Source organism: Pteronotus mesoamericanus, unplaced genomic scaffold (genome assembly GCF_021234165.1).
Source record: "Pteronotus mesoamericanus isolate MK-2021 breed Mesoamerican mustached bat unplaced genomic scaffold, CSHL_Meso_final scaffold_54, whole genome shotgun sequence".
Taxonomy (NCBI): Eukaryota; Metazoa; Chordata; class Mammalia; order Chiroptera; family Mormoopidae; genus Pteronotus; species Pteronotus mesoamericanus.
This window is the reverse complement of record NW_026555321.1, coordinates 28598336-28623015: the sequence shown is the minus strand read 5'-3', so window position 1 is coordinate 28623015 and position 24680 is coordinate 28598336. Positions and strand designations below refer to the sequence as shown.

General features: G+C 52.8%; 1 protein-coding gene and 1 pseudogene across 1 annotated transcript in view; one reads left to right on the top strand and one right to left on the bottom strand.

Moving 5' to 3' along the window:
* Positions 1-10457: 10457 nt before the first annotated feature.
* Positions 10458-11200, bottom strand: LOC129088063 (ubiquitin-40S ribosomal protein S27a-like; annotated as a pseudogene).
* An 11333-nt stretch (positions 11201-22533) lies between these two features.
* GRIP2 (glutamate receptor interacting protein 2) overlaps positions 22534-24680 on the top strand; it is a 41190-nt gene continuing 39043 nt past the window's right edge. The window contains exon 1 of the mRNA XM_054595206.1: positions 22534-22637. Within this exon, the coding sequence (XP_054451181.1) occupies positions 22598-22637 (40 nt within the window). The 5' untranslated portion in view covers positions 22534-22597. The remainder of the gene's footprint in view (positions 22638-24680) is intronic.

Here is a 24680-nt window from a genome sequence, read left to right as displayed (position 1 = left end):
GGCTCCCCGCCTTGTGCAGGGGCCTCCCCCCTGGTATCTCTGCCTTTGTCCTCACGCCCTGTAGTCCCCTCTCCCTTTAGCAGCCACAGGATGGTGTTAAATCAAACTGCAAGTGGATGCTTTTCTCTCTCCCTCTAAAATCAATTTAAAAATAAATAAGTGAAAAAATTATGTTTTAAAAAATCACAGGTCAGACCATGTCCCTTTTCTGCTCCAAATGCTGCACTGGCTCTCATCTCACTCAGAGAAAAAACCAGAATCCTTAGGAAGCCCTGCATTACAGCCCCCACTCCCTTCCGTCACACTCCCTCCTCCTGGGACACGCCGGCCAGCTCTGCTGCCTTCCTGCTGGAATACCCCTTCCCCGCTGTGGCTCTGTCCCTCTTTTCAGCATTCTCCAAATCTCACCTTCTCAGTGAGGCCTTTTATAACCCTGTGCTTATTTTTATTTCTTTTTATTTACTTCTAAATGGCATGAATAACACATGGCTACTCCTGATGCATTTTAAGGGAAAATCTTGTATTTTTTTGTGTTTCATCTGTATATCCAACAGATAGACTCTTTCTTAAATATAATCATAATAATAGTATCAACATAACAGAATTAACCATAGACTTCCAGTCAAGATGGCGGCATAGGTAAACACCTTGCTTGAATTCTCCTACAATCACATCAAAATTATAACTAAACTACTGAACAACCATCATCAAAACCTCCTGAAATCTAGCTGAATGGAAATCCTACAACTAGGGATTTAAAGAAGCAGCCACTTCGAGACTGGTAAGGGGGGCGGAAATACGAATAGGCATGAGTGGTGCATAAAAATTAGGAGGGTTATCTCTCAGGTGCAGAGGTCCCCCCTGAGGATCAAGGGGTCCCAGCCTCACGCCAGGCTTCCCAGCCCAGGGTTCCAGAGCCAGAAAGAGAAGTCCCCATCACTTCTGGCTGTAAAATCCAGTGGGGATAGAGGGTAAGTGAGACAGAGGACTTCTGGAGTCCCAGACAGTTTCTCTTAAAGGACTCAAGCACGAACTTACTCTGATCCACCCCCTCTGAGCTTCAGCACTGGGGCAGCAGCTTGAAAAGAACCAGGGACATACAAGGAGGAACTGATTTGTCTAGCGCCAGGGCAAGAGCTGGGGGAAGGCAGCTTTTTGCCAGACAAAAGTGCTAGCAGAGGCCATCAATCCTTTTCTGAGGCGCCGCCCCCCCGCCCAACATGCAAAGAGCCAAGAGGCCAATGTCATATCTGATTCTCCATTAACCTGGCTATCTTTGCCCTGCCCTGATGATTCCCTGAGATCCCAGCCCACCTAACTTATGGGCTCACCCAAGCTGCTTCCAGTGGCATTTCCATACAAAGGCCTCTGTTGCCTCATGCTTTGGACTTTCCTAAAATCTCTCAAACAAGCAGCATCTGGCCTCTGTGTACCTCGTAATTCTTCCTAAGTGGCTCAGGCCCAGCACTAGTGGCAGCCAGCCTTGGTTCACAGCTTGGCCTCTCCTGGGCAATTCCAGGCCCAGCATAAGTAACAGCCACCTGCAGATGGCTCTTGCCGGTTGGCCCCAGGCACGGCACAGGTCGTGGCTGACCTGTCACCTCCTTTGAGGCCCCAGAGCCAGTGCACCTGGTGGACAGCTTCAGACCCTGCTGGATTACAACCCTACCATCTCCATGAGCAGAACACCCAAGGGGAAGACTCAGTGAGAACCAAAGCCCCACGGGCGCAAGTCCTGCCCCATAGGGTCAACTCCTACACAGCACCTCTTCCACTGTAACTGCAGCTGGTCCTTGCAGTCAGTCAGCCTGGGGGTCAATCCCTCCCAGCAACACCAAAGCAATCAAGGCTCATCTATGACAAGACAGTGCACACAGTCCACACAGGAGTGTACTTGGAGTGCCCAGCTTAGGTGACCAGGGAGGAGGCGTCACTGGGCCCTACAGGACACTTACTACACAAAGCCACACCACCAAGCCTGGGAGATGTAGCAGCTTTACCTAACACATAGAAACAAACATAGAAAAGCAGGCAAAATGCATAGACAGTGAAACAGGTCCCAAGTGAAAGAACAGGAGAAATCTCCAGAAAAAGGACTAAGTGAAATGGAAACAAGCAAACTACCAGATACAGAGTTCAAAACAATGGTTATAAAGATGCTCAAAGAACTTAGAACTTCAGCAGTAGATTTCCAGTCAAGGTGGAGGTGTAGGTAAATACACCTCGCCTCCTCGCACCAATGCAGCAAAAATTACAACTAGACGACAAAACAGGTGTCACCCAGAATCACCAGAAAATAGAACTGTATGCAAGTCTGACAACCAAGGAATTAAAGAAGCTGCATTCATCCAGATGGGGAGGAGGGGTGGAGACGCGGAGATGCGCAGAGAGGTGCAGAGACACATGGAGAGGCGCAGAGACACATGGAGAGGCCCAGAGACATGGAATGGGCAGCCCCGCGCCCATGCACGGGGGATAAAAATTGGGAGGGGTACCTTGGGAGTGAGGGGTCTCAGCCCCACACCAGACCACCCAGCCCAGGGTTCCAGCACAAGGAAGATGACCCCCCAAAACTTCTGGCTGTAAAAACCCGTGACTGTTGGGGTGTCAGAAGAAACTGCGGGGATTTTCAGGAGTCTCTTCTGAAATGGCCTGCAAAAGGCTTAGGACTTATGCAGACTCACTCGCTCTGGGTTTCAGCACCAGGGCAACAGCTGGAAGGGCACCAGTAGCATATGGGAATAAATTGAAGCATCTGGCATCAGGGCGAGTGCCAGGAGACAGCTTTCTCCCAGACAAAACCCCCGAGGCCAGGCAGCGGCATTGTCCCCTCTCAGCCCTCCCGCACACACAGCCACAGAGCGGCAACGTGGGTTGCCTCACTCGAGCGAATACCTATGACTCTGCCCCATTCAACTTAACGGTGTGCTTTTCTGCATTAGGCCACGCTACTAAGACAGAGTCAAAGCAGCTCTATCCAACACACAGAAACAAATATGGGGAGGCTGCCAAAATGAGGAGACCCAAAGAAATATGGCCCAAATGAAAGATCAGAACAAAACTCTAGAAAAAGGACTAAATGAAGTGGAGATAAGCAATCTTTCAGAGGTAGAGTTCAAAACACTGGTTTTTAGGATGCTTAAGGAACTTATTGGATACTTACTTCAACAGCATAAAAAAGACCCAGGCAAAAATGAAGGTTACACTAAGTAAAATAAAGAAAAATTTGCAGTCCTGGCTGATGTGGCTTAGTGGATTGAGCACCTGCCTGTGAACCTAAAGGTTGCTGGTTCAATTTCCAGTCAGGGCACATGCCTGGGCTGCGGGCTAGGCCCCTGGTTGGGAGCATGTGAGAGGCAACTAACTGATGTTTCTCTCTTACATTGATGTCGCTCTCCCTCTCTTTCTCCCTCTTTTCCCCCCTTTCTGAAAATAAATAAATAAAATCTTTATTAAAAAAGAATTAAAAGCAGGGTCTTGAAGAGATATTTGCACGTCCACATTCATAACAGCATTATTCACAATAGCCAAGGGGTAAGAACAACCCAAGTGTCCATCAACAAATGAATGGGAAAACAAAATATGGTGTATACATATATACTATGTGTATATATTACATGCTACAACATGGATGAACCTTGAGGACTTCATGCTAAGTGAAATAAGCCAATCACAAAACAGTGAATACTGTGTGATTCCATTTATTTGAGGTATCTAAATGAAACAGAAAGTAGAATGGTGGTGAGTTGTTTAATGGTTGTAGTTTTAGTTTTGCAAGATGAAAATGTTCTGGGAATCTGTTGCAAAACAATGGGAATATACTTAAGAATACTGAATTGTACACTTTAAACTGGTTAAAATGCGGAATTTTCTGTTATTTGCTTTTCTCGCCACAATTTAAAAAAAGAACCAGTATGGTGGGCCACCAGTTTGCAATCTTCTTTTTAGATGACGCTTCCCCAAGGCTGGACATGCACCGCATGTTAGGGTTACAAGGACTGTGCGGGACTTGTCATTTAGGGCCTCACATGCTTGTCTTAGGCTCTCTTTTAATTCATTCACTTAGCAATATTTCCTGAGCACCTCTCCCACACCAGGCTCTAGAGCAACAGATGAGCAGGGAGCACACAATCTAGAGGGTGACAGACAATAAACACCAAATGTATAAAAAGATCAACATTATGATAGCACTTCAGTGGGGTGACAAGATACACGGTGATCAGGAGGGGAACAAGATTACACAGAGCAGACAGGAAAGGCCTCTGGAGAGGGGAAGTTTCATCTGAGATCCAAACGATAGAAGGAGTAGGCCTTGTGAGGACATGGGAGAAAGGCTGAGGGAACATCCAGCGTAAATACCCGGAGGCAGAAAGGAGCCGGGCCTGTCTGGGGCATATGTGAAACAGATGAAAAGCAGTCTTTTATAAGCACAAGCTTGTTTTATGAGTTCAAATGTATCGCTATCTTTTATGATAAAAAAAAAGAAAAATTATAGCCCTGGCTGGGTGGTTCAGTTGGTTGGATCGTCATACCATGAACCAAAATGTTTGAAGTTCGGATCCCCAGTCAGAGCGTCTACCTAGCTGTGGGTTTGGTCCCAGGTCTGGGCACTTACGGGAGGCAGCAGATCAATGTTTCTCTTTCACGTTGATGTTTCTCTCTCTCTCTCTTTCTGTCCCCCTTCCTCTCTTCTAAAATCAATGAATATATATCCTTGGAAGGATAATTAAAAAAATAATAAAACAACAACAACAAGAACGAACCATAATCCTTAATATCATCTCATACCCACTCCTTGTATAGTTTCCCCTTCTTGTCTCCCAAATGTTTTTCACACTTGGTTTATTCAAATTAGGATCCAGCGAAGGCCCTCATATTGCATTTGGTTGATGGGTTTCTTAAGTCTCTTTTAATCTGTAACAGTCCCTTCTCCCTATTTTTTTCACTCTAATTATTTGTTGCTGAAACCGAGTCATAGGTCCTGTGGAATGACTTTGTGGTGTCATTTAATACATTCTCCTGTCCTCTGTAATTTCTGTTCACTGGTCACTTTAGACCCAAAACTGGATTTGATTCAGGTTTAATTTTGTGGGCAAGGATCCATCATGGATGGGGCTATGGTCTTCCTCCCACACACTCTCAGAGGTCAGAGGCACATATACCAGAATGTTGCTCTTTTGGTGATGCTAAAATGGGTCTAGGGATTCAAGTGCTATCTGTCCGGTCCCCTCTGTCATTCAGTCCCTTTCAACCTTTCATTGATGGTCAATGCAGGATCCTTAATTTCATTAGAACTGCAAAAAGGTGGTGTTTCAATTCCACTGTTTTCTCTGTGCTTATTTGCTTTGGTTCTTCTGTAAAGAATGACTTTCCCTAATTAGGTTCTCCTAAAATACTGTTCATACAGGAAGACAGGATAAAGGCTTCATTCTTTACCTTCATTTTCTGTTTGCAGAATAAGAAAGTAGTGCTTTAACTGCCTCCAAAGGGACCTGTAAGGTATTTTTTCTTTTAAAAATCATGAACACATGGATTTTTACAGTTTTGCCGTCATTGTTCTTATTCAAGTTGTCCCAGATTTGGCCAGTGGGAGCCCCCTCAAGCTGGCTTCTTTGTCCTTTTGACTTTCTGTTGCCACCAGATGTCCCAGGCTCATCTCATACTTTTCTCTGCCTCAGTCCCGGAATCAGCCATTTCTCCGAGGAGCCCCGGGGGGCCCTTATAGTGGGAAGAAGTACTTAGAGACCATAGCCTGGCTCCTAGGGAGAACACCCCTTTTATAAATGGCAACATCTCCCTCTCTGATACCTCTCTACCTGCTCAATTTATTTCTAGCATGTTTCACCTCTAACATACTTGAACATCTACTCAGCTATTACATTTGTCTTTTATTCTCTGTCTTCCTCCATGGAATATCAGCACTGTGAGGACTTAATTTTGTTCATGGCTGTATCTCTGAGCCTGGCACACGGAAGCTACTTAACAGATAGTTGTTCAGTGAGTGAATGGATGGGTGGATGACCCTCATCCTCTTCCTCCCCTGCCTGGAGAGGTGGTGGACCGGGGTCCCTCCCATCCCCCTTCTCTAAAGCCTGAAGGCTTCTGTCTCATTTACATCAGAAGAACTGAGAGGCAAAAATGTCACCGCTTGGGCCACAGAAGAAAGGGCCTGGCTGAGAAGATTAAAGGCATTTCTGATGAGATGCTAATTTGTTTCTGGAAGCTGGTAGGGGTGGCAGCAGCTGGGGCCTCTGGGGCTTTGTGAGGCTGAGGTAGGAATGGAAAAAACAGAATGGAGGCTGGTCTGGATCATCTGTGGCCAACCCACCTCTCTATTAACATGTGGATCCCGCCCTGGGGGCATCCTCACTTGTGGGGCTCAGAACATTTGCAGAGCATCCTCTGGGGTAAACTGGTGAAAAGAAACCCTTCTAGGCCAGGCCTCTGCATCCCCCCTACCCTGGGTGCCTCAGCACCCACCCTCCTGTGCAGCCTTATTTATTGTTATACTTTCCATACGTCCACCTGGACTCTTGGTCTTCTCATCAAAGGTAGTGCACGAGGTGGGGGGCTGCCTCCCTGTTGGCCGGAGCCCCTGCTCTGGGTTCAGACTGCCTGGGCTCCCCCTCAGCCCTGGGAGTGGGTTCTTAGCCGCCCATACCACCCCAGGCGGGCAGCTTCACCTCCCTAGACTAAGCCAGCAGGGTGCTCAGCTCAGAGCCTGGCACACAGTGGGCATTTTAACAAGGGCTTCTCGCCGGCCTGGGTGTGGCAGTGGCATAGTCTGGTGGCTGGCATCTGAGACCCTGTTTTGCCAGTTGCTTGTGATGTGAGCCTGGGGGCATCTTGTACCTCTTTGAGCCTTAGTTTCCTCATTTGGAAAATGAGAATGACTTTAGGACCCTCCTGCACACTGTACAAACTTAGAAGAAATATTTACAGAAAGCACTGGATTCCTGACTTTCAACCTGGTTGGGTGGTGTCCGTGGGACTATATGCAAGTGCTCCAGGCATTCAGCAAGAACTCAATAAATGCATCTGGCATCTCTTCTTGCTGAACAGAAAACTCCAACTTAGCAAACAGAATGAAAGGAGAAGTCAGAGAAGACAACTCTTCGGAGATGGGCAGACCGGAGTGAACCCTAACTCATCCTGCGCCACTGAGGCCCAGCCTGGGCCTGCCTCAGCCGGGCTGTCACCTCGCGGGGCCTCCTATCTCCACTCACGCACAGGGGTTGGACTCATGCAGAATGATCACAATATTAGTAAGTGGTTACTTATTATGTATCGAGCACCTACTGTGTGCTGGACTCAACGAAGCACTCTAGGAACATGATCTCATACGGTGCTCCCCCTCACCGTATCAGAGACGGGAACTGTTAGCCCCATTGGTTAGATGAGGAAACGGAGCTTTAGTGGGGCGCGCTGAGTTAGGATTCACTCAGGTCTGCCCATCTCTGAAGAGCTGTGTTATCTGACTTCTCCCCTCACTCTCTGTCTGCTAAGTTGGAGTTTTCTGTTCAGCAAGAAGAAGAGATGCCAGATGCATTTATTGAGTTCTTGCTTAATACCTGGAGCACTTGCACGTAGTCCCACGGACTCCACCCAACCAGCCCGTTGGGTGGATTCGCTGGTTATCCCATGTCACAATGAAGGTAACGCTAGAGGTTAGGAGTGAAGAGGCAGGGCCTAGGTCTCATCATTTTACACCGATGACCCTGTCAAATGCCTGTGCTGGCTGCTGCGGACCTTGTCCTTGTCTTTGTGAGCTTCTGGTTTTGGGGGTGAGTAGACAATCTCAACCTAGTGTGAAAAGCATGACTGAGACCCAGCAGGCAAGTACTTCCAGGAAACAGGGACCTCAGAAGGTACATTCCCAGGAAGAGAGGCTCTGTGGCACCAGAGAGTATGGGCATCCAGGTGGAGGATCCTGCAAGTGCAAAGGTCTGGAGGCTGCAAACAGTCCGGCCTCAGGAAGGAGGGAGTGGGATTGGTAGATTGGGGCAAAAGAAGGGGTGGGCAACATGAGCGCTTTGGGAGGAAGAGAACTTGGGGGTGGGGGCGTGGGAGTTTGCCTCAGGGTCCAGGACACCCCAGGGCTTCACTTTCCAGCCAGGGCTGTAGTGGAGGAAGGGCCTTGCCACCGCGGATGCCAGCACTGCTGGCTCCTGGGAGGATTATCTATTTTAGCAACTCGGGGAGGGAGGGGGCAGGGAGCTCCCAGCCTCCGCCAGTTATTGCAGGCAGCTCCGGAGCGCTGAGGAGCGCCGAGGAGCGCTGGGCTGCTGGAACGCTGGGACCTCGGGCAGGTCGTGTCCCTGGCCCTGGGACCCGAGGGCAAGAGGGGACGATGCTGGCTGTGTCACTCAAGTGGCGGCTGGGCGTGGTGAGGCGGCGGCCCAAAGGTACCGAGCTAGCAATAGGAGCCGATGGGAACGTGGGGCAGATCCTACTGCCTGCCCAGGGGCTGGGAGGGACCTGTGTCTGGGTGGAGCGCCAGGCTGAGGGGCCCAGGGGGACCTCCCGCCCAGGCCTCCCCTCCCTGCTCCGTCTCTCCTTGCTTCACCTTGACCCTGTGCCTTCTGGCGCTTTTTGGGTTTTTCTTTCCTACTCTTTGTCTGGGTCTCTTTAACTCTCTCTCCATCTTTCTGCCTCTGTCTCTTTCTCCCTTTCTGTCTCGTTGTCCTGTGGTCCTCTCCCCCACCCCTGTCTATCCCATGGTCTCTTTCTTGTGCGTCTGTCTCCCTCCTTCTCTACTTTTCTGTGCTGGTCCCCCTCATTGCCCCCCTCACATGGCCTGTCCCTGATGGTCTCTTCTTTCCTCCCTGTTTGGAGCATGGCACTATCTACCTCAGCTGGGCTGGCAGGGGTGCTTTGTGTGTGCATGGGGTGGGGAGGAGCAGGGGCTCTCTGTGGGGAGTCGGGGTGGGGTGGGGTGGGGTGGGGCTGAGGGCGAAGGCAGGACTTGGCCCTGGGAGAGACTGAGGAAGCTGAGTCCCAGCATGTGCAAGGTCCCGTCCCTGGACACATGCCCAGTGCCTAAGAGCCCTAGGAGGGGGCTCAGGGTGGGGGATAACCTGGGATGGAAGTAGGGCTGAGGACAAGTGGCTGCCGCTGGGAGCCAACCCGCCCAGGCTTTGTGACCCCAGGTTTCACCCATGGCCTCTTTGTGCTGCCATCTCTCTACCTACAGCGTGGAGGGGAGGTGGGAGGTGGTGGGGTCACAGGGTCTGTGCTTCAGGCCTCAGAACTAAGAATAATCACACTGTTAACAAGAGCAACAGTAACTGATATTAATTCAGCACCACTGTGTGCCAGACAATGCATTAATTCATTAGCTCCTCCCAACAGCCCTGAAGGGTTGGTCCCATTCTTATTCTGATTGTGCAAAGAGAGAAACTGAGGCACAGAAAGGTTAAATAACTTGCCCAAGGTCTCATCGCTGACATACAGAGGCTCTCATAACTGCCATGGGCATTTTCTAGACTTTGAGGGGCTTACATTGGGAGGGGTCACCCCAGGAGTCATCAGGCGTAGCAGGGTCCATGGGGAGACAGAGGGCTCTAGGCTCTGCGCCGGCCCATGGCAGCTGGTGGTCTGATATCCTAGAGGTCCCTGGAAACCCCTTTCACAGGGACAGGGCAGCCAAAGCCCGGAGAGCATCAAAAACAGGGTTTCCCTTGGGGAAGGTCCCCTCCCCCATCAAGGCTGTTGTCCTATTTAGATTCGCAGACCCTGAGAACCCAGGGGGATCCCCCTAGGCAGGAGGGGGATTCACTGTCACATCAAGCGCTGCCCCAGATGTGAGCTTCCCCAGGATTTGGCGAACAGACAACTAAATGCTGTGGCTCAGGTTCTGCCTCCTGCGGAGATGCAAGAAGTTCTCCTGTCTCCCAACAGACCTGGGTTCAGTCCCACCCCTGGCTCTCACTTCCTGCACGGCCCACTCAGAACCTCAGTGTCCTTATTGGTAAAATGGACCCAAGAAAAACCACCTTCCCAAGACTGCAGAGATGATTTGGGAAGATTGGGACAGGGCCGGGCCCGCAGTAGACACCTGGTAATTTTGAATTCCATCTTTTTGTCAAAGGCCCAGCCACCTGCTTCCTCTTGCCCCTCACCGCCTGCCCCTATCCCTGCCCCATGCACACACCACTGACCCCAGGGTGCCTGGGGCCAGGAAACCCCTAACAAGATAAAGAAAACAGAAGGGAGCGTGCACTGACTGATTGAAGGCACACTGTGCACTGACTCTCTCCATTCCTTTGCGAGGGCTCTATAGGGGGCACTTGAACTTGTTTGCCCAGACAGTGAACCTGGGCATCCATTTGTGAAAACATGAAAGCTCAAGGGAGAAGGATTTAAGAAAGAGAAGGAAGGGAGGGTGTTTTCTCGGTCTTCTTTTCCAAAATACTTTTTAAATGTCTGAGGACGTGTCTCCTCACTTCTATCCCATATTTTTATTTTTATTTTATTTTTTGTTAGGTCATATCTTTTATTGACCCAATTACTTGCCTTCCAGTTCGTTGAAGCAATAGTCAGACAACATTTGCCACAATAACCTCTGTCACTGTGACCAGCCATAAAAACTTGAGTACCACATTCATCCAAAGGACACTCCCAACAAAGGCAACCGATTTTGCTTTTCTCATCCAGATTGTAGTATTTCAAGACAGCCAGCTTAACCTTCTTTCTTACGCTTACTCTTCTTGGGGTGGTGTAAGACTTCTTCCTTTTCTTAAAACCGTCACAAATTCTCAACACAAGATGGAGAGTGGGCTCCTTTTGAATGTTGTAGTCAGACAAAGTGCATCCATCTTCTACTTGTTTGCCAGCAAAGATTAATCTTTGCTGATCAGGAGGAATTTCTTCCTTATCCTGGAGCTTGGCCTTTACACTTTTCTTTTAAAGATTTTATTTATTTATTTTCAGAGAGAAGGAAAAGGAGGGAGAGAAACATCAATCAGTTTGCCCCTTGCAAGCCTCCAACTGGGGACCTGGCCCACAATCCAGGCATGTGCCCTGATAGGGAATTGAACTGGAGACCTTTCAGTTCACAGGCCAGTGCTGAAGACCTTTCAGTTCACTGAGCCACACCAGCCAGAGTTATACATTCTATTGTATCCGAGGGTTCAACCTGGAGAGGGATGGTCCTTCCCGTAAGGGTTTTCATGAAAATCTGCATCTTGGCGGTGATTCCACCGCAGATGGCAGATCCGAAAAAGAAGCCAGCCCTTATTTTTAAATAGGCCTTACTGTTTCCCATCTTATCTGGTAGGACCCCAAAGCTCCTTACCCTGTGATTGCTTGAGGAAGGGTCCCTGGGCCACATGGCCAGCTGAGCCCCCTCCTGTGTCCCCCAGACTGAGATTTGAGGCTTGGCTTAAATCCAGAAGCAGCACTCCCTGCCTGGGCCACAGCTAGGGGAAGGAAGTGTTCAGTCCTAGCTAAGCTTCCCCAGTTTCAGTCCCAGGTCCAAGACCCAGGGGGAGAACCTCTGTGTGCACCCAGAGGTGGGAGCATCTCTGCTGTGCCAGACACCCAGGGTACTCCCCCACGCCCCCCTCCACGGCTGACCTCGGAGACTCCTGGCAATGTCATTCATGGTCTGCGTTGGGGCAGTGAGGAAATGGAGACCTGCGGAGGGGAGGGCCTGACTCACACCCATGGGCTGGACCTCGGTGCCCACGGAGGACACAGACCCTCCTGCGTCACTGTGTCTTCCTCCGTGGCTTAGGCATAATGACAGTGTCTCCCTGGGGAGTGGAATTGAGGATCCTAGAAGATCAGATTAGTGAGACTTCCCAAGGTGCTGTGCTTTGGCCTCTGGGGGCATAAAACGGTCACGTTCAATTCCAAGAGTGAGGGATTTGATTTCATGGGTGTTCATGTGAAGGGGAGCAGGATACGAAAAGCACAGGCCAACTGCAGGGTATAATCCCAGCTACGCAACAGGGGCGAGTGGCTTTATCTCTCTGGGCCCAAGTTTTCTGATCTTTAAATCGAGGTTAATATTAGAAACTTCCTCACTGGGTGGCTGCAAGGACAATTGAGTTTTTAGTGCTGGTGAGAGGTGAGGAGCTAGGGCTACAGGGTAGGCAGAATCAGTGGATGCTCAGGCAGCAGAATACCCTGTGCCAGTCACACATTCAACAGCTATCTACTGAGTACCTATTATGTGCCACGTACTGTTCTAGGTGCTGGGGGTACAACAGGGAACAAGCCCACCCTAGATCCGTGCCCTCCTAGAGCTGACACTGTAGGAGTGACAGCGAGGGAGCAAGATACCATTGTAGTGGTGATGCGTGCTGTGGAGAAACATAAAGCCAAAAGAGGGGGAGGGGTATGTGGGTAGCGGGGTATGGTTTTAAATGGGGTGTTCAGGGAAGGCCACCCTGAGAAGGTGACATGAGAGAAAGATGGAGAGACAGAGTTAGAGAGACCCAGAGAAAGAGTAGGAAAGAAAAGCCCAAAAAGCGCCAGAAGACATAGGGCTCCAAAACCCAGACGGAGATGAGGGAGGGAGCCATGCAGCTATCCAGGGGAAGAATGTGGCTGGCAATGGTCACAGCCAGTGCAAAGGTCCTGGGGTATGAATATATTTGGTGTTCCCAGGCCGGCAAGGCTAGAGCAGAGGGGGTGAAGGGGGAGGAGGAGGGAGATGAGCTCAGGGAGACTCTGGGCAGGGGCCTGTTTCTGCCTTCCCAGGCCAGGGGGAGCAGAGTGATGTATTGGAGGTACAATGAGCAGTTTTACGGATAACAAGGTAATTAAAGATAGTAATCTCTTCTGCCTGCAGTGTGGGGCCTCCTGGGCACAAGGAAGGTCGGTGCTGTGCCCCGCCCCCCGACCTAGCTTTGTCCACCCACCCCCTCCAGGGTTCTCCTCTGTGATGAATTATTCACTCCTTCCTTCCCTCCGTAATGAGGCTCTCCTCTGTCTCGGACTCGCCTCCACATCCGGCTCCTGGCATTTTTCACTCTGCAGCAGCTGCAGTGGGGTCTCAGATCTGACTCCCCAGGTGGAAACCAGTTCCTCCCCCAGTGCTAGAGCATCGCCTGCTCCCAGGCCTCTGCCCCCTCCCCCATGAGGCGGCCCTAGAAGTTCGGATCAGCCATGGTGTCCCAGAGGCCGTGGGGTTTCCTTCTTTATTAAGGAGCCAGGGATAAATAAACTGTCCTCCTAGGAATTGCTCCTGGAATCTGGGCAGCCTGGAGTCAACCCCTGGACCTCTTCTTTGTTCATCAAGCATTTATTGAACATTTGCTGTATGCCAGGCCCTATGCTAAGTATATACCTGACATGGGGTTTCTCATCCTCACAACAGCCCTGTGAGCAGTGAGCTAAATGGCCCCATTTTGCAGGTGAGGGCACTCAGAGAAGAAGGGCCCTTCCAAGGTCGCACAGCTGGGAAGGCGATGGTGGAGTGTGGGCCTCAGAGCCACGCCGACTGACTTCAAAGCGCAGGTGGCTCACCGCGGGGCATTCCCCAGTGGCCGGTTTTCCCACCTCCACCGCAGGGAGCAGGGGACCCCTGTGTGGCATCCCCCGTGTGTGGCTCCTGGTCTGTCTTCTCCAGGCTCCCCCAAGGTTCTCTGCCCTCATTCTGCTTCCTCTGCCCTGGGACAGCCCTGCCGAGGGAGCGATAGGAGCTCCCAAGGTCCTGCGCCAGGCTGCGCAGCCCCCCTTCCCAGAGCCCCCCCGCCCCCGCCGTGGTCACCGCCTCTGTCCACGTCCCGGCCTTCCCGTGTCCTTCTCCCAGGGCAGCGCCCAGAGGTGAGCCCAGAGGTGAGCTCAGGTCTGGGGAAGTCTGGCTGGACAGAGCAGGCAGACAAGCCCGTCCACTCCCGGATTCCAGGCCCACGCTTAGGGTGAAAGTCCCAACAGCACGTCACCCACCACAACCGGCACTGAACTTGTCAGCTAATGTCCCAGCATTGTTTCCGTTCGTCAGCTTGAATGTTCAGTCCAGTGGGACCATCTGCCTGTCTTAATTGCCCAGATAATTGTGAAGGCCGCTGGCCCTGTCTCCCTGTCTGGGGAGATGGTCTGAGGGGGTGGAGGGAATGTCTATCAGACAGCAGACCAAGGCTGACCCCACTGTCTGTGGTCCCTGCTCCTCCTGGCCTCAGTTTCCCTTCTGGGCCTCTCACTCTGTTCTCCCCTGCCTGGATGCCTCTTCTTGGCCTCTCCATATCTGCGTACTTGCTCTCCTTGAGCTGACCTTGTCTCTCCAGCCCCCGCATTTTGCCATCTTGGCCGAGATGGCAATGACTCATAAGCAGATGTGTAGGCAGGTGGGGGGATGGCGGGGGGGGGCACATGCATAGCAACCTCTCAGCCACACGACTGGGACAGCTGAAGTCCCTGCAGACGACCTTGGGGAAGGTCCCTGTCCGTTGCTGAGTCTTAGTGCCCCATTTGCAGAATGGGTCTGTCGAGGAAAGTTTGTTTGAAGTTTGGAAACAGCCGGGGATCATTTGGAGTCCAAGTTGGGGACTGAGGTTAGGGAATCCCAGGCTAGCTGAGGGTGGAGCTGAAGCAGCCCTCAGAGACCACAGGCCTTACTGCTATCCCAGCCCACATAGGCACCCCTATTTCACACACGGGAAGGTCAAGGCCAGTTTTACTCAAGGTGGAGCCAGGACTTGAACCCAGGACCCCTCTAAGGCCCCCTGTGGTGTTGCCGCTGGAGGAAGGGGTGCTAACCGACTGGCGGGGGGCAGACTAGAATGTTCATCACTACTTGGTGTCAGGCTCATCTGGGGCCAGGCAGATGGGCAAGGGAGAGGGGCATCTGCTGAGTTGACAAAAGTGGGACTGAGGGCTGCCTGAGGGCTTTAGGGACTCAGATGAGGCATCAACCAGCTGGAGAATCAGGGAAGGCTTCCTGGAGGAAGGGTCAGTGGGGCAATCTTGGAGGACTTACAGGATTTGGCCAGACAGGTGAGGGATTAGAGAGACCGCATTCCTGGGAGGGGCCCTGAGTATAAAGGCTGGGAAGTCTTTCCCAGTGGGCTCAGGGCTTGGCACTGGGGCGGTGAGGCTGGAGAGGCAGACAGGCTGCTTCTGGACACCAGCTGCCAGCCTCCCAATGACTCTAACTGAACAGCACTGAGGATGCCTTAGCATGGGGCAGCAGGCACTGGCCCAGAAATCTCAGGGTCAGGCCTTGTTCCCAAACAAGTGGCCTCTGCCAGGGCCCACTTCTCACCCTGCGGAGCCCCCGCCCCACACCTCCACCAGGATCGTACTGGTGTGTCTGAACTGGGCTGTGCAGGGTGCCTCCCGAATGAGCGCCCTGCCTGAGCTTCCGCCATCAGTCCACAGCTCCAGGGTTCTCTTTGAATACTGGCGTCCACCAGGAGGGCACGCAATCAGATAAGACTATCACACAAAGCCCTTTTGAGGACATGTGTCTGCTGAACTGTGATTAAAGCTTTGGAGCCAGACACCCAAGTTCCCCAGTCTCTCGTCCTCTGAACTCCGATTTCCTCACCTGTGAAGAGATTATTCCAGCCTGAAGCAAACACCACCAGAGGTGAACAACACGCTAAAATCTGTAGGGGATTAAAGACACACATGTGAGCACCACCGCAGACCGATGGGGTGAATGGCCACCCACTCTTTCCAGCCACATGTTGAGGAGAGGCCCTCAGGAGCTGGTGGGTCCCCACTGAAGTTACGTCCAGACTCTGAGCTGAGGCTTCTCCTGCCAGGGCTCAGAGGCCATGACCTGGGACCAGACACAGGCCCTGAGACTCCGCAGGGCAGTCCTGGGGCAGGGGGTCTGGGGCCTGGAGAAGCCATAGGAAGGCAGGCTCCAGCTAAGGATATTGAAGTGAGTCTCATCCCTCACAGCTGTTGAGGAATAAAGGGGGCTGTTCATGAGGCGGCGAGCTCCCATTCGTGGAGTTGCACAAGCTGTACCAGACAGCACAGGGGACTTCCTGCATCAGATTGAAGTGTTAGAGGGGATACATTATTGGTTTCTTTCCAATGTAGCCATCCAGAGAGTATGTGTGTTTGTCATTGATTTCTCATTCACTCATTCAGCAAACACTTAGCGTTTACTGTGTGCAAGGCCCAGTCCTGGGCATAGGGTCAAAATTGATGAGCAGGACAGTCAAGGATCTGCCATTTAGTGGGAAAGAACAGGTGAGCAAAGGCATTGGAGGAAAGGCTGTGAGAGGGTAAAGGGAACCCATTTGCTGCAGTCAGTGTGGGCTTCTTGGTAGAGGCAGTGTTTAGGTTGGGTTTGAAGGATGCCAGAGGGGAGGAGGGCTCTGGGCACAAGGAAGAAGCCACGTAAAGGACCTGAGGAGGGAGCAGCTGATTCTGACGACCTGACCCTCAGCCCACCCTAGCTGGAGGCCTTGGTCAGGGCCCTTTTCCTCTCTGGGGCTCAGTTTCTCCTCTGTAAAACGGGGTTGGCAGGACTTTTTAAAGATTCCAAGAGACCCTGCGCATAAAGTGCTGGGCACCCAGTAGGCTCTCCACGTTAGCCCCTTCCCTTTTAACCGGAGGCATTTGTGCTTGTTTGAAGGGTGATGCTTGGCCTAGAGGGTAGCAGGTAGGGTCCCAGGTACAGTCTTAGCCATCAGGCTGAACCTTGGCCCAAGGTCACGCTCCCTCTCCACTGGGCACGAAGGCACAGGAAAAAGCCTGTGCCCGCCTCTCCCAGAGCCTCATTGATCACCAGCCACAAGGGGGCGTCGCTGTAATCAGACTCCCAAATGCTGAGGCTCCAGTACTGCCTCCAATAGCTTCCTTTCCATTCTGTGTGGCTGCACTGGCCTTCTGTGGGTCCCACCCTCACCTCATCTCATTGGAGGGCCTCAGGGGAGCCCGCCGCTCCTAAGCTGCCATCCACATGGTGGCCCCAGTGCCAGGAATGCCCCATTCAATGCATTTCCTCCTCTGAAGCAGGTCTCTGTACCTTCAGGACCCAGCCCCACTTGCCTGTCCAGCCCACCTGCCCTGTTGGGGCCTTCTGACCTGCCATGCTGGTTGATGTCTTTCCATACACCTACTGTGCACTTTCCCTCCTCCCACCCTTTGCCCAGGCTGTCTCCTCTGCCAGGAATGCCCCTCCCATCTCTTCTCTGAGTCTGATTCTTTCATCCCTCGAAGCTTAGCTCAGATGCTGCCTCCACCAGGCAGCTTGCCCAGAATTCTCCCCTGAGCCGCCTTGACTCTTGGTCCCTTTGTTGTTTGGGCTCCTAGCAGAGCCTCTTTGGGTATAGACCTTTCTGCAAGAGACACTGGTGTTTTGACATCGTGTGTAATGTTCTAGGCACAGAGTAGGTCCTGTGTGAACAGCAGCTTGGGAACGACCCCCACCCCACAGTCCCTCTGTCTTTCCTGTTGCGTGTGCACAAGTGGGCCGGTGAGAGCACTTCTGTGTGGGCATTTCTCAGGAGACTGGATGGAGTGCTTGTGTAGATGGCATCAGGAGGACCTGGGTTCCAATCCCGGCTCACCTCTCATGTGCTGTGTGACTAAGAACAAGTGGCTGTGCCTCTCTGGGCCCTGTTTCCTCATCTCTGAAGTGGGGATGTTGTGGGGATGAAATGAAAAAACAGATGTAAAAATGCTGAAAGCAAAGCGTGGCATGCAGAGTTCCTGTTCTGCCTGGTCCAGAAGAGCTTCAGCTGGGTTCCCCTCCAGCCCGGAGGCTTCCTCTCCCCTGGCCTGTGCACACAGACTGCCAGGCTGCGCTCCTGCGGTCAGTCACCTGAGACCCCTTGACCTCACCTGCCCCCTTGCCCTGCAGGGCTGGAGGAAGGCTGCGGTGAGGGGCGCTGGAACTGGCAGGTGTCAGTCCGGGGCCACAGCTTAGGAGCGGCCCGTGGGTGTGGCGTTACCCCTGAAGCACAGCTCGGCCTGCCCTAAAGTCAGGTGAGGGGCATGGAGGTCTGGGGGGAGGTGTCAGGCAACTTGGCTGAAGTGGGGGCCACGGACAAACAGCACCCCCTATGAGGGATCACCTAGTGCCCCTCACCTGCGGCTGGTGGAATCATGGTTTCCTCATTGGTAAAATGGGGACAATAATGCCCACCTTATAGAAAAGCTTAACCACCAGGCAGGGGACTGATTGTCATGGCCTGACCTCCTGGTGTAAGGAGAGAGGGAGGAAGAAGCAACTGAACAGCAATAAAGGGTTTATCTCTTGTCCTCAAATCCCCATCTCCTCACCCAGACTTCATTTCCGGCTGCCACTCAGGGCCCCCGGTGGGCTCAGGACGCGGCTTGCCTGTAGTATGATGGACTCAGCCCTGCGGCCTGCGACGAAGGAAATAGGCCGGGATCTAGGCCCCTGCTTTGCCTTGGTGGGGGCCCTCTCTGGGTCTCAGTTTTCCCGTCTGTGTGGCCTGTGGTCAGTTGGTTCCTAATTGTAGTGGTCACTGTCCCTGGACGGGCGAGGGTCATGGACGCCAGGGGTCCTTCAGTATAGGACACAGCCCAGCACACCAGAGAATGTCCCCACCAGTGGTGCCAATGGTGCCCCATTACGAGGCACCAAGAAGGGCCCGCAGGCCGGGCCCCATGTAGAGAGGACGTCATGAGTGTGTGCTGGACAGTCACAGGCTGCAAAGCCCTTCCAAGTTCTCTGCCCCTCGTTCCTTGTGGTGGGGTGGGGGTGGGGGGAGCATAGAGGCCCTGACAGAGTGACTCACCCAGAATCACGTAGCTGGCAGAGCTGGGATTTGAACCTGAGTGTGTCTGACATTGAAGTTCTTCCTCTTTGGCTCTTTCGCAGTGTTGGTGTGACATGCGTGGCAGGAAAGATAGGTGAATGCTTTCTGACTCACCAGTATGTGGTTTTCCCAACCCTAGGGGCTGGTGGTTTTATTATTCCTCTTCTACAGGTGAGGAAGCTGAGGTCCAGGGAGTTTTAGGTATGTGTCCAGGTCACACAGCAATCCATCCTCCAGTTGTCTCGCAAAGCCTGAGGATACAAAGGTGGCAGGGCCTTTCCTGACCGTGGAAGGGCTGCCTACCAGCTCAGCGGCCCTGCCAGCTCCTCTAGGAGTCCCTGATCGCTCTCACAGACCATCCACTGCACTGGAAACAGAGCAAATTCCGTGACCTGGAGCTGCTGGCCACTGGGGCACCCAGCAGGCCGGGCCTCCAGCAGCCACATAGGCCCAGCAGTTGCCCTCTGCCCCCCTTCCTCTTCTTCCTCGAGGCATGGCAGCCTTGGAGGGGGGCGTTGTCTCTGGGGCCTGGCAGCAGCTACTGCGGCTCTCAGGCCTCCTCCCAGGGGGATCCTCTCCCGTCTTCTTTGGCTGAGCTCCATGCTGAGGTCCTTGCAGAGCCTTCTTACCTCCTTACTGTATTTTGCCATGTATAATGTGCAGTTTTTTACCCAAACTTTTGAGGGAAAAATAAAGATGCACATTGTGCATGGGTATAATAATCCCGTGTACAATGCACAGAAAATGTGGGTGTGCATTATACACGGCAAGATGCAGTACTTTACAACCATCCGTGGCTCCCACCGCCTGCAGAAGGAAAGCCAAACTCCTAATACTGTGCTTTGAAACTTCATCTGCATCCTCTGGGACCTTGTTAAAATTGGGATTTGGATTTAGCAGGCCTAGGTGGGGCTGCTAGTCCTCAGATCACACTTATAGGAGTGAGACCGCAGTAGAGTTTTCATGACCTGGCTCCATCTCCGCTTCCTGCCTGGTCTCCTCACTAGTCATGTGGGATTGAAACCAGGAAAATGACCCACAGGTCGGGCTGCCTGATGCTACAAAAGCCAAACTTGTGATGTGGGTTCTGGTCGAGAAGGAAAGGGGTTTATTCAGGATTCGACACCTGAGAAGATGGCAGACTCATGCCTCCAAGACCATCCTAGCCTCTCAGGTGTCCTGGCCCGGTTATACGAGAGAAGTGTGGGAAGAGGGGGCTAAGGAATTTCTGGCCATGTGCAGTTGCTCAGCTCCGCTCTCTGGCGATCTCGTTGTTGTCTCCTACAGGTGTCGTCATGTAGTCCCATTGCTCCATCTCCAGTTTCACTGCAGACGTTCAGGGACAGGAGGTGCGGGCAGCGTTTCTGCTCGTTCTGATATGAATTGCTGACGCTTGTCCCGTTCTTGTAGTAGGATCGTTCCTTGGTCAGGCAGGAACTGAAACTGCTGATACCTACAAATTACTCATAAGGAAACTTTTAATACATGATTTTTCTATGAGTCTATTCGTTCAACCTATTCTATAATTACTACTTGATTAGTATATTATAGTTTCTTTTTTTTCAATCACTGTTACAGGATTTCGTCCATGGATACTCATCTGCAATGGCTTTTTCCTTTTTTGACATGTTCTCATCTTTCAAAGTCAGGCTCCAAGGCACCTCCTCAGTGGACTGCCAGAAAGAGCTAGCTGTTCCTCATCTGCTCTCCTGGACCCCTTTACAAGCCCCTGAAATTCTGAGAGGCCCAGATCGACACCTTTAGAACAGACCTCTTAGATGTGAACCTGGATCCACCCTTACAGCTGGGTGACCTTGAGCAAGTTACTTAACCTCTCTATGCTGATTATTTATTTAAGCCTTGCCTTGTTCCAAAATGGACTAACAGTTGCTTCCAAACATACTCTTCGATAAAACCAAATGCAAATGTGCTTAGTGGGCTGATGGGGACAGAGGGCGGAGGGAAGACACTGTTTCCCACCCGTCTCCTGGCGTTTCAGTCCCCAGGGCCCGGCATAGCGGGCACTCAGAAAAATGCAAAGTGGAAACTTTCTCATAACCCACGGTGTGACCTTTCCAGGAGCTTCTCATCCACAAAAGTAAATTCCAAAGGAGCAAGAAGAGAGACAAACATGGTGAGATTTTTAGCAGTCCATCTTAATAGCTCATTTAAATACATCTGTATGGAGAGCAAATATTTTCTTATGCGAGGAGGCAGATTCTAAAGCCTTGTGTGCCAGGAAGGAGCTATAAATGGGGGGCAGAGGGAAGAGGGTAAGCATCTGTTAGAGCAATTTACATGCGTAGAAGGCTTCAGTCCTTCCTGCCTGGCATGGAGCTGGGAATGGGCCCAAGTGGCCCTTGGTACCCTGGGGAGGGTCAGGGTCTTTATCGAGAGCCTTGTCCTGACCATTGCCTGGCACCATGAACCACATCGAGAGCCTGCAGCCCCTTCTGTGCTGGCCCCGTTACAGGAGCTCCCTCTCTGACCCACCTTCCCTCACCTCCCATGGCTGAGATCTTATCATCTTTCTTTGACCTTTGGCCTCACCGTTGGTCCAAAGGAACCTGATCTGAACCCTGGAACCTGGTCCCTGCCCCTTGAGACCTACCTGAAGTCACCCAAAGAGGGAAGTACTCCTAGGAAGTCGGCCACAATGGAAGAACAGGAACGAATGGATACAAGGGTATATGTGGCCCCACCCAGATTTAGGGACCGGATTGTTTTGAGGGTGCCAGCAGTGTTGGGCTGGGCTAGCATGGGTGGATCAGCAACTGTGGGATAGATTTTGTGGTGGACACCCCTGCTCAGGAGGGAACCCAGAAGAAACCTCTGGTCCCTAACCACTGGGAAGCACACTCCTACTTGCTTGCAGAATTAGTGTGAGACCTGCTCGTTCCCATGCATCCAAGACCTCCAGGGGAGCCAGGACCCCGTCTGCCTCAGTCTTTGTTGCGTGCAACTGGATGCCACGTGTAGTCACAGGCTGTGTCAACCCGTGTCACCTTGACCCACCCTTCTCAGTGGGTGCCAGCACACTTGGGTGGGACAGCGAGCAGGAGCAGCTGGGGAGCGGCAGGAGGGAGTCCGTCGGGGCGGTCAGGGTCAGTCCTGAGCTGGGATGGAGGAATCCAGGAGTGCGCAGGGCTGAGGCCCAGCTGGGGCCGGAGTTGTGACCAGTTGCTCCTGCCCATCAAGCCCAGAGGCAGGCAGATCCCAGCCCAGCTCGCTCAGTCTTCCCTGAAAGCTGGGGGGATGCTCCATGTGGCAGGCTGCCGGGGTCATCTTTCCTAAGCTCCACCTTACAGAAAAGGAAACTGAGGCCTGGGGGAGGTAGTTATATCTGCTTAGAAAGTCAGAGGAAGGGCCCCGGGGGGCTCCAAGCGCAAGGGTTTCTAACCTGAGAACTATAGATGCGCCCTGACGTCATCCATTGACTGCATTGGTTTTCATCTTGGGAGTCTGTGTAAGATTCTGTTGCAGTCTGCTATTTAAAGAAAAAAAGTTCGAAAGGCTCTGTTCCCCTTCTCTGGATAGAAAAACTGAGGCCTGGGGAAGGCAATCACTTGCCAAAGTCCCAGGGCAAGTTAGGAGCTGAACTGGACCTAAGGTGTGTCTGCCTGAGGGTCTGGGGCGGGAGACCCCAGATGTGACATCTTCAAAGATCTCCTGCCCAGGCTTTGGGGGTGGGGGTGTTGAACCCCATCCAGGAGGCAGACTTGACAGCAGCATGTCCCCTTTAAGCAGAGAGCCGCCTGCTGCAGTGGGTGGACTCAGTGCCCAGCCAGTGGGAGCTGTGAGCCTCCCTCCCACAGCCCCTCCCTGGGGAGGGTGTGGGAGGGGCCGAGCAGCGTGGCTCCTGAGGGAGTCGGTGGGCAGCAGGGACAATAGCAGACATGCTGTGTGGGCTCAACCGGGAGAGCCTTGCAGAGGCCGGTAAGTAATGGGGACCTGTAAGCAGAGTGGTCCGGCTTGTTCCTCAAACTACCACTTGAAAGGGAACTGGGACGGCCAAGACTGGGACTGCCACTCCCCAGAGACCCAGAGCTTAGAGAGAGTGTAGGGGCAGACATCTGGCCAGGGGGAGCAGGGGCAGGGCGGGCTGTCTGACCCGGGCTGCTGTCCTGCAGCAAGGGGCTGAGGTCCCCTGGGCTGTCCAGCATGGCAAGGGCAGCAGGAAGCTCTGGAGTTCCAGAGGGCAGTGCTCAGCCCCTTGGAGGTGCCCCAGGGCGGGCGTCCACCTCCGCTTGAACTGGTAGGGGTGTGCTCCCTGCGCAGAGGTGTGAGGGCAGAGGCTGAGGTCCGGGTGGCGTGGATGGACCTCCTGGACTTTGCGGCAGGAGGAAGGAGCCCTGACCGGGGGTCTGTTGGTGGGGCTCTGGGGATGCAGAGGGGTGGGTGCCACACAGCTGCCGCATTCCTGGGTGGGCCAGGGCTGGGACTCAGGGAAGGGTTCTTGGGCGACGTAGTTGCTTCATCCATCTATCTGTCCATCTCTCTCTCTAGCCTCAGCCTGCTGGGCTGGCTTTCCTTCCCCAAACCCCCCAACAGGGAACTTGTCAGGAGCTAGGACCTGGTCATCCCTCACTCTGTGCCCTGGGGCCACCCTTGTCAATCCCTTCTCATACTCCATATACTTTTGACTTTGCTGCCTCGAAACAACTCCAAAGGGAGGGACTGCGGTCCCAGTAGACAGGTGGGAAAACCAAGGCACAGACCCGGGGGTCTCCCCAAGGCTCCAGGGCTACAACACAGAGACTGACTTGCGATTGGCACACGCGTGAGTACAGCAGAGCTCCCCACCCTGCTCCTGAGGGCCCAGTGAACGGAGGCCCCCACCTCAGGGAGCAGAGGCGAGGCTGCCCTCAAGCCCCCCCGTAATAATAACGCAAGCCGTAATAGCCGACTGCGGCTGAGAGCCTACTCTGCCAGCCAGGTCTTCCTCTCTTCTAAGCTCTCTCTGTACATTTTCTCATTTAATCCTCACAACAACACTATGAGTTTGGGATTATTTATTCCTCCTATTTTACAATTGGGAAAACTGAGGCAGAGAAGTGTTCAGTGATTTGTCCAAGGCTACCAGAAGTGGCAAAGCTGGTACTCCTGCCCCCTCCTGGCGACTGCGCTGTAAATGGAGATAGTGCCTTCCTGGCCTGCGCACGTCTGTCCTCTTGACCTACGGCCCAGGTGAGTGGGGTCACCTCGTCCTGCAGTAGTCAGGGCCACAAGGGCAGTAGGACATGGGCAGGGAGGTGCCGTCACCCTCCTTCCTCATGGGCCTCTGCCTCCACCCAGGCTCGGGCCTCAGCGTCACCTGCCTGGACCTTTGCCCAGCCTCCTCCCTGGCCTCCTGGCCTCCTCCTCTCTCCCCATGCTGCCCTGGGAGGGAGCTTGCTAAAACGCAAATCTGATTATAGCTCCTTGTCCTGGCATTCAAGGCCCTTTGTGATCTCCCTGACTTTTTCTCTCGCTTATGACTTCCTTGATCCCCCACCCTCACACTGCAGCCCACACCTAGGTCTCTCCCCCGGTCACAGAAACTCATGGTCACACCTGTCTCAGTTGGTGTCAGTGCTAAGGCTCTTTTTAAGAAAAATCCAAAGATGGAGCTTCAGGTATAGCGGGATCCAGGTGCTCAGTTAACATCATTAGGACTCTAGGTTTCTGCTTCTCTTTAGGTGAGTTTCATTTCCAGGCAGACTGTTTCTTCCCCAGAGGGCCCTTCCACTTTCAAGCTCAAGGTTAACTAGCTCTGTTCTCCCTAAGGAAGGACTGTTTCCAGTAGTTTCAGCAAATGTCTCAGGGCCTGCTTTTGTCAGCCCAGCTTGGATCACACACCCTCTCCTGCCAAATCACTGGATCTCCGATTGGTCAGACCTGTTCATGTGGCTCCCCCCAGAACAGGGGTCAGGGTGGCCAACAGGTGGCTACCCCATACGCCCCCCACACTTTGCAGAGAAGGCTGAGGCCCTGAGAAGT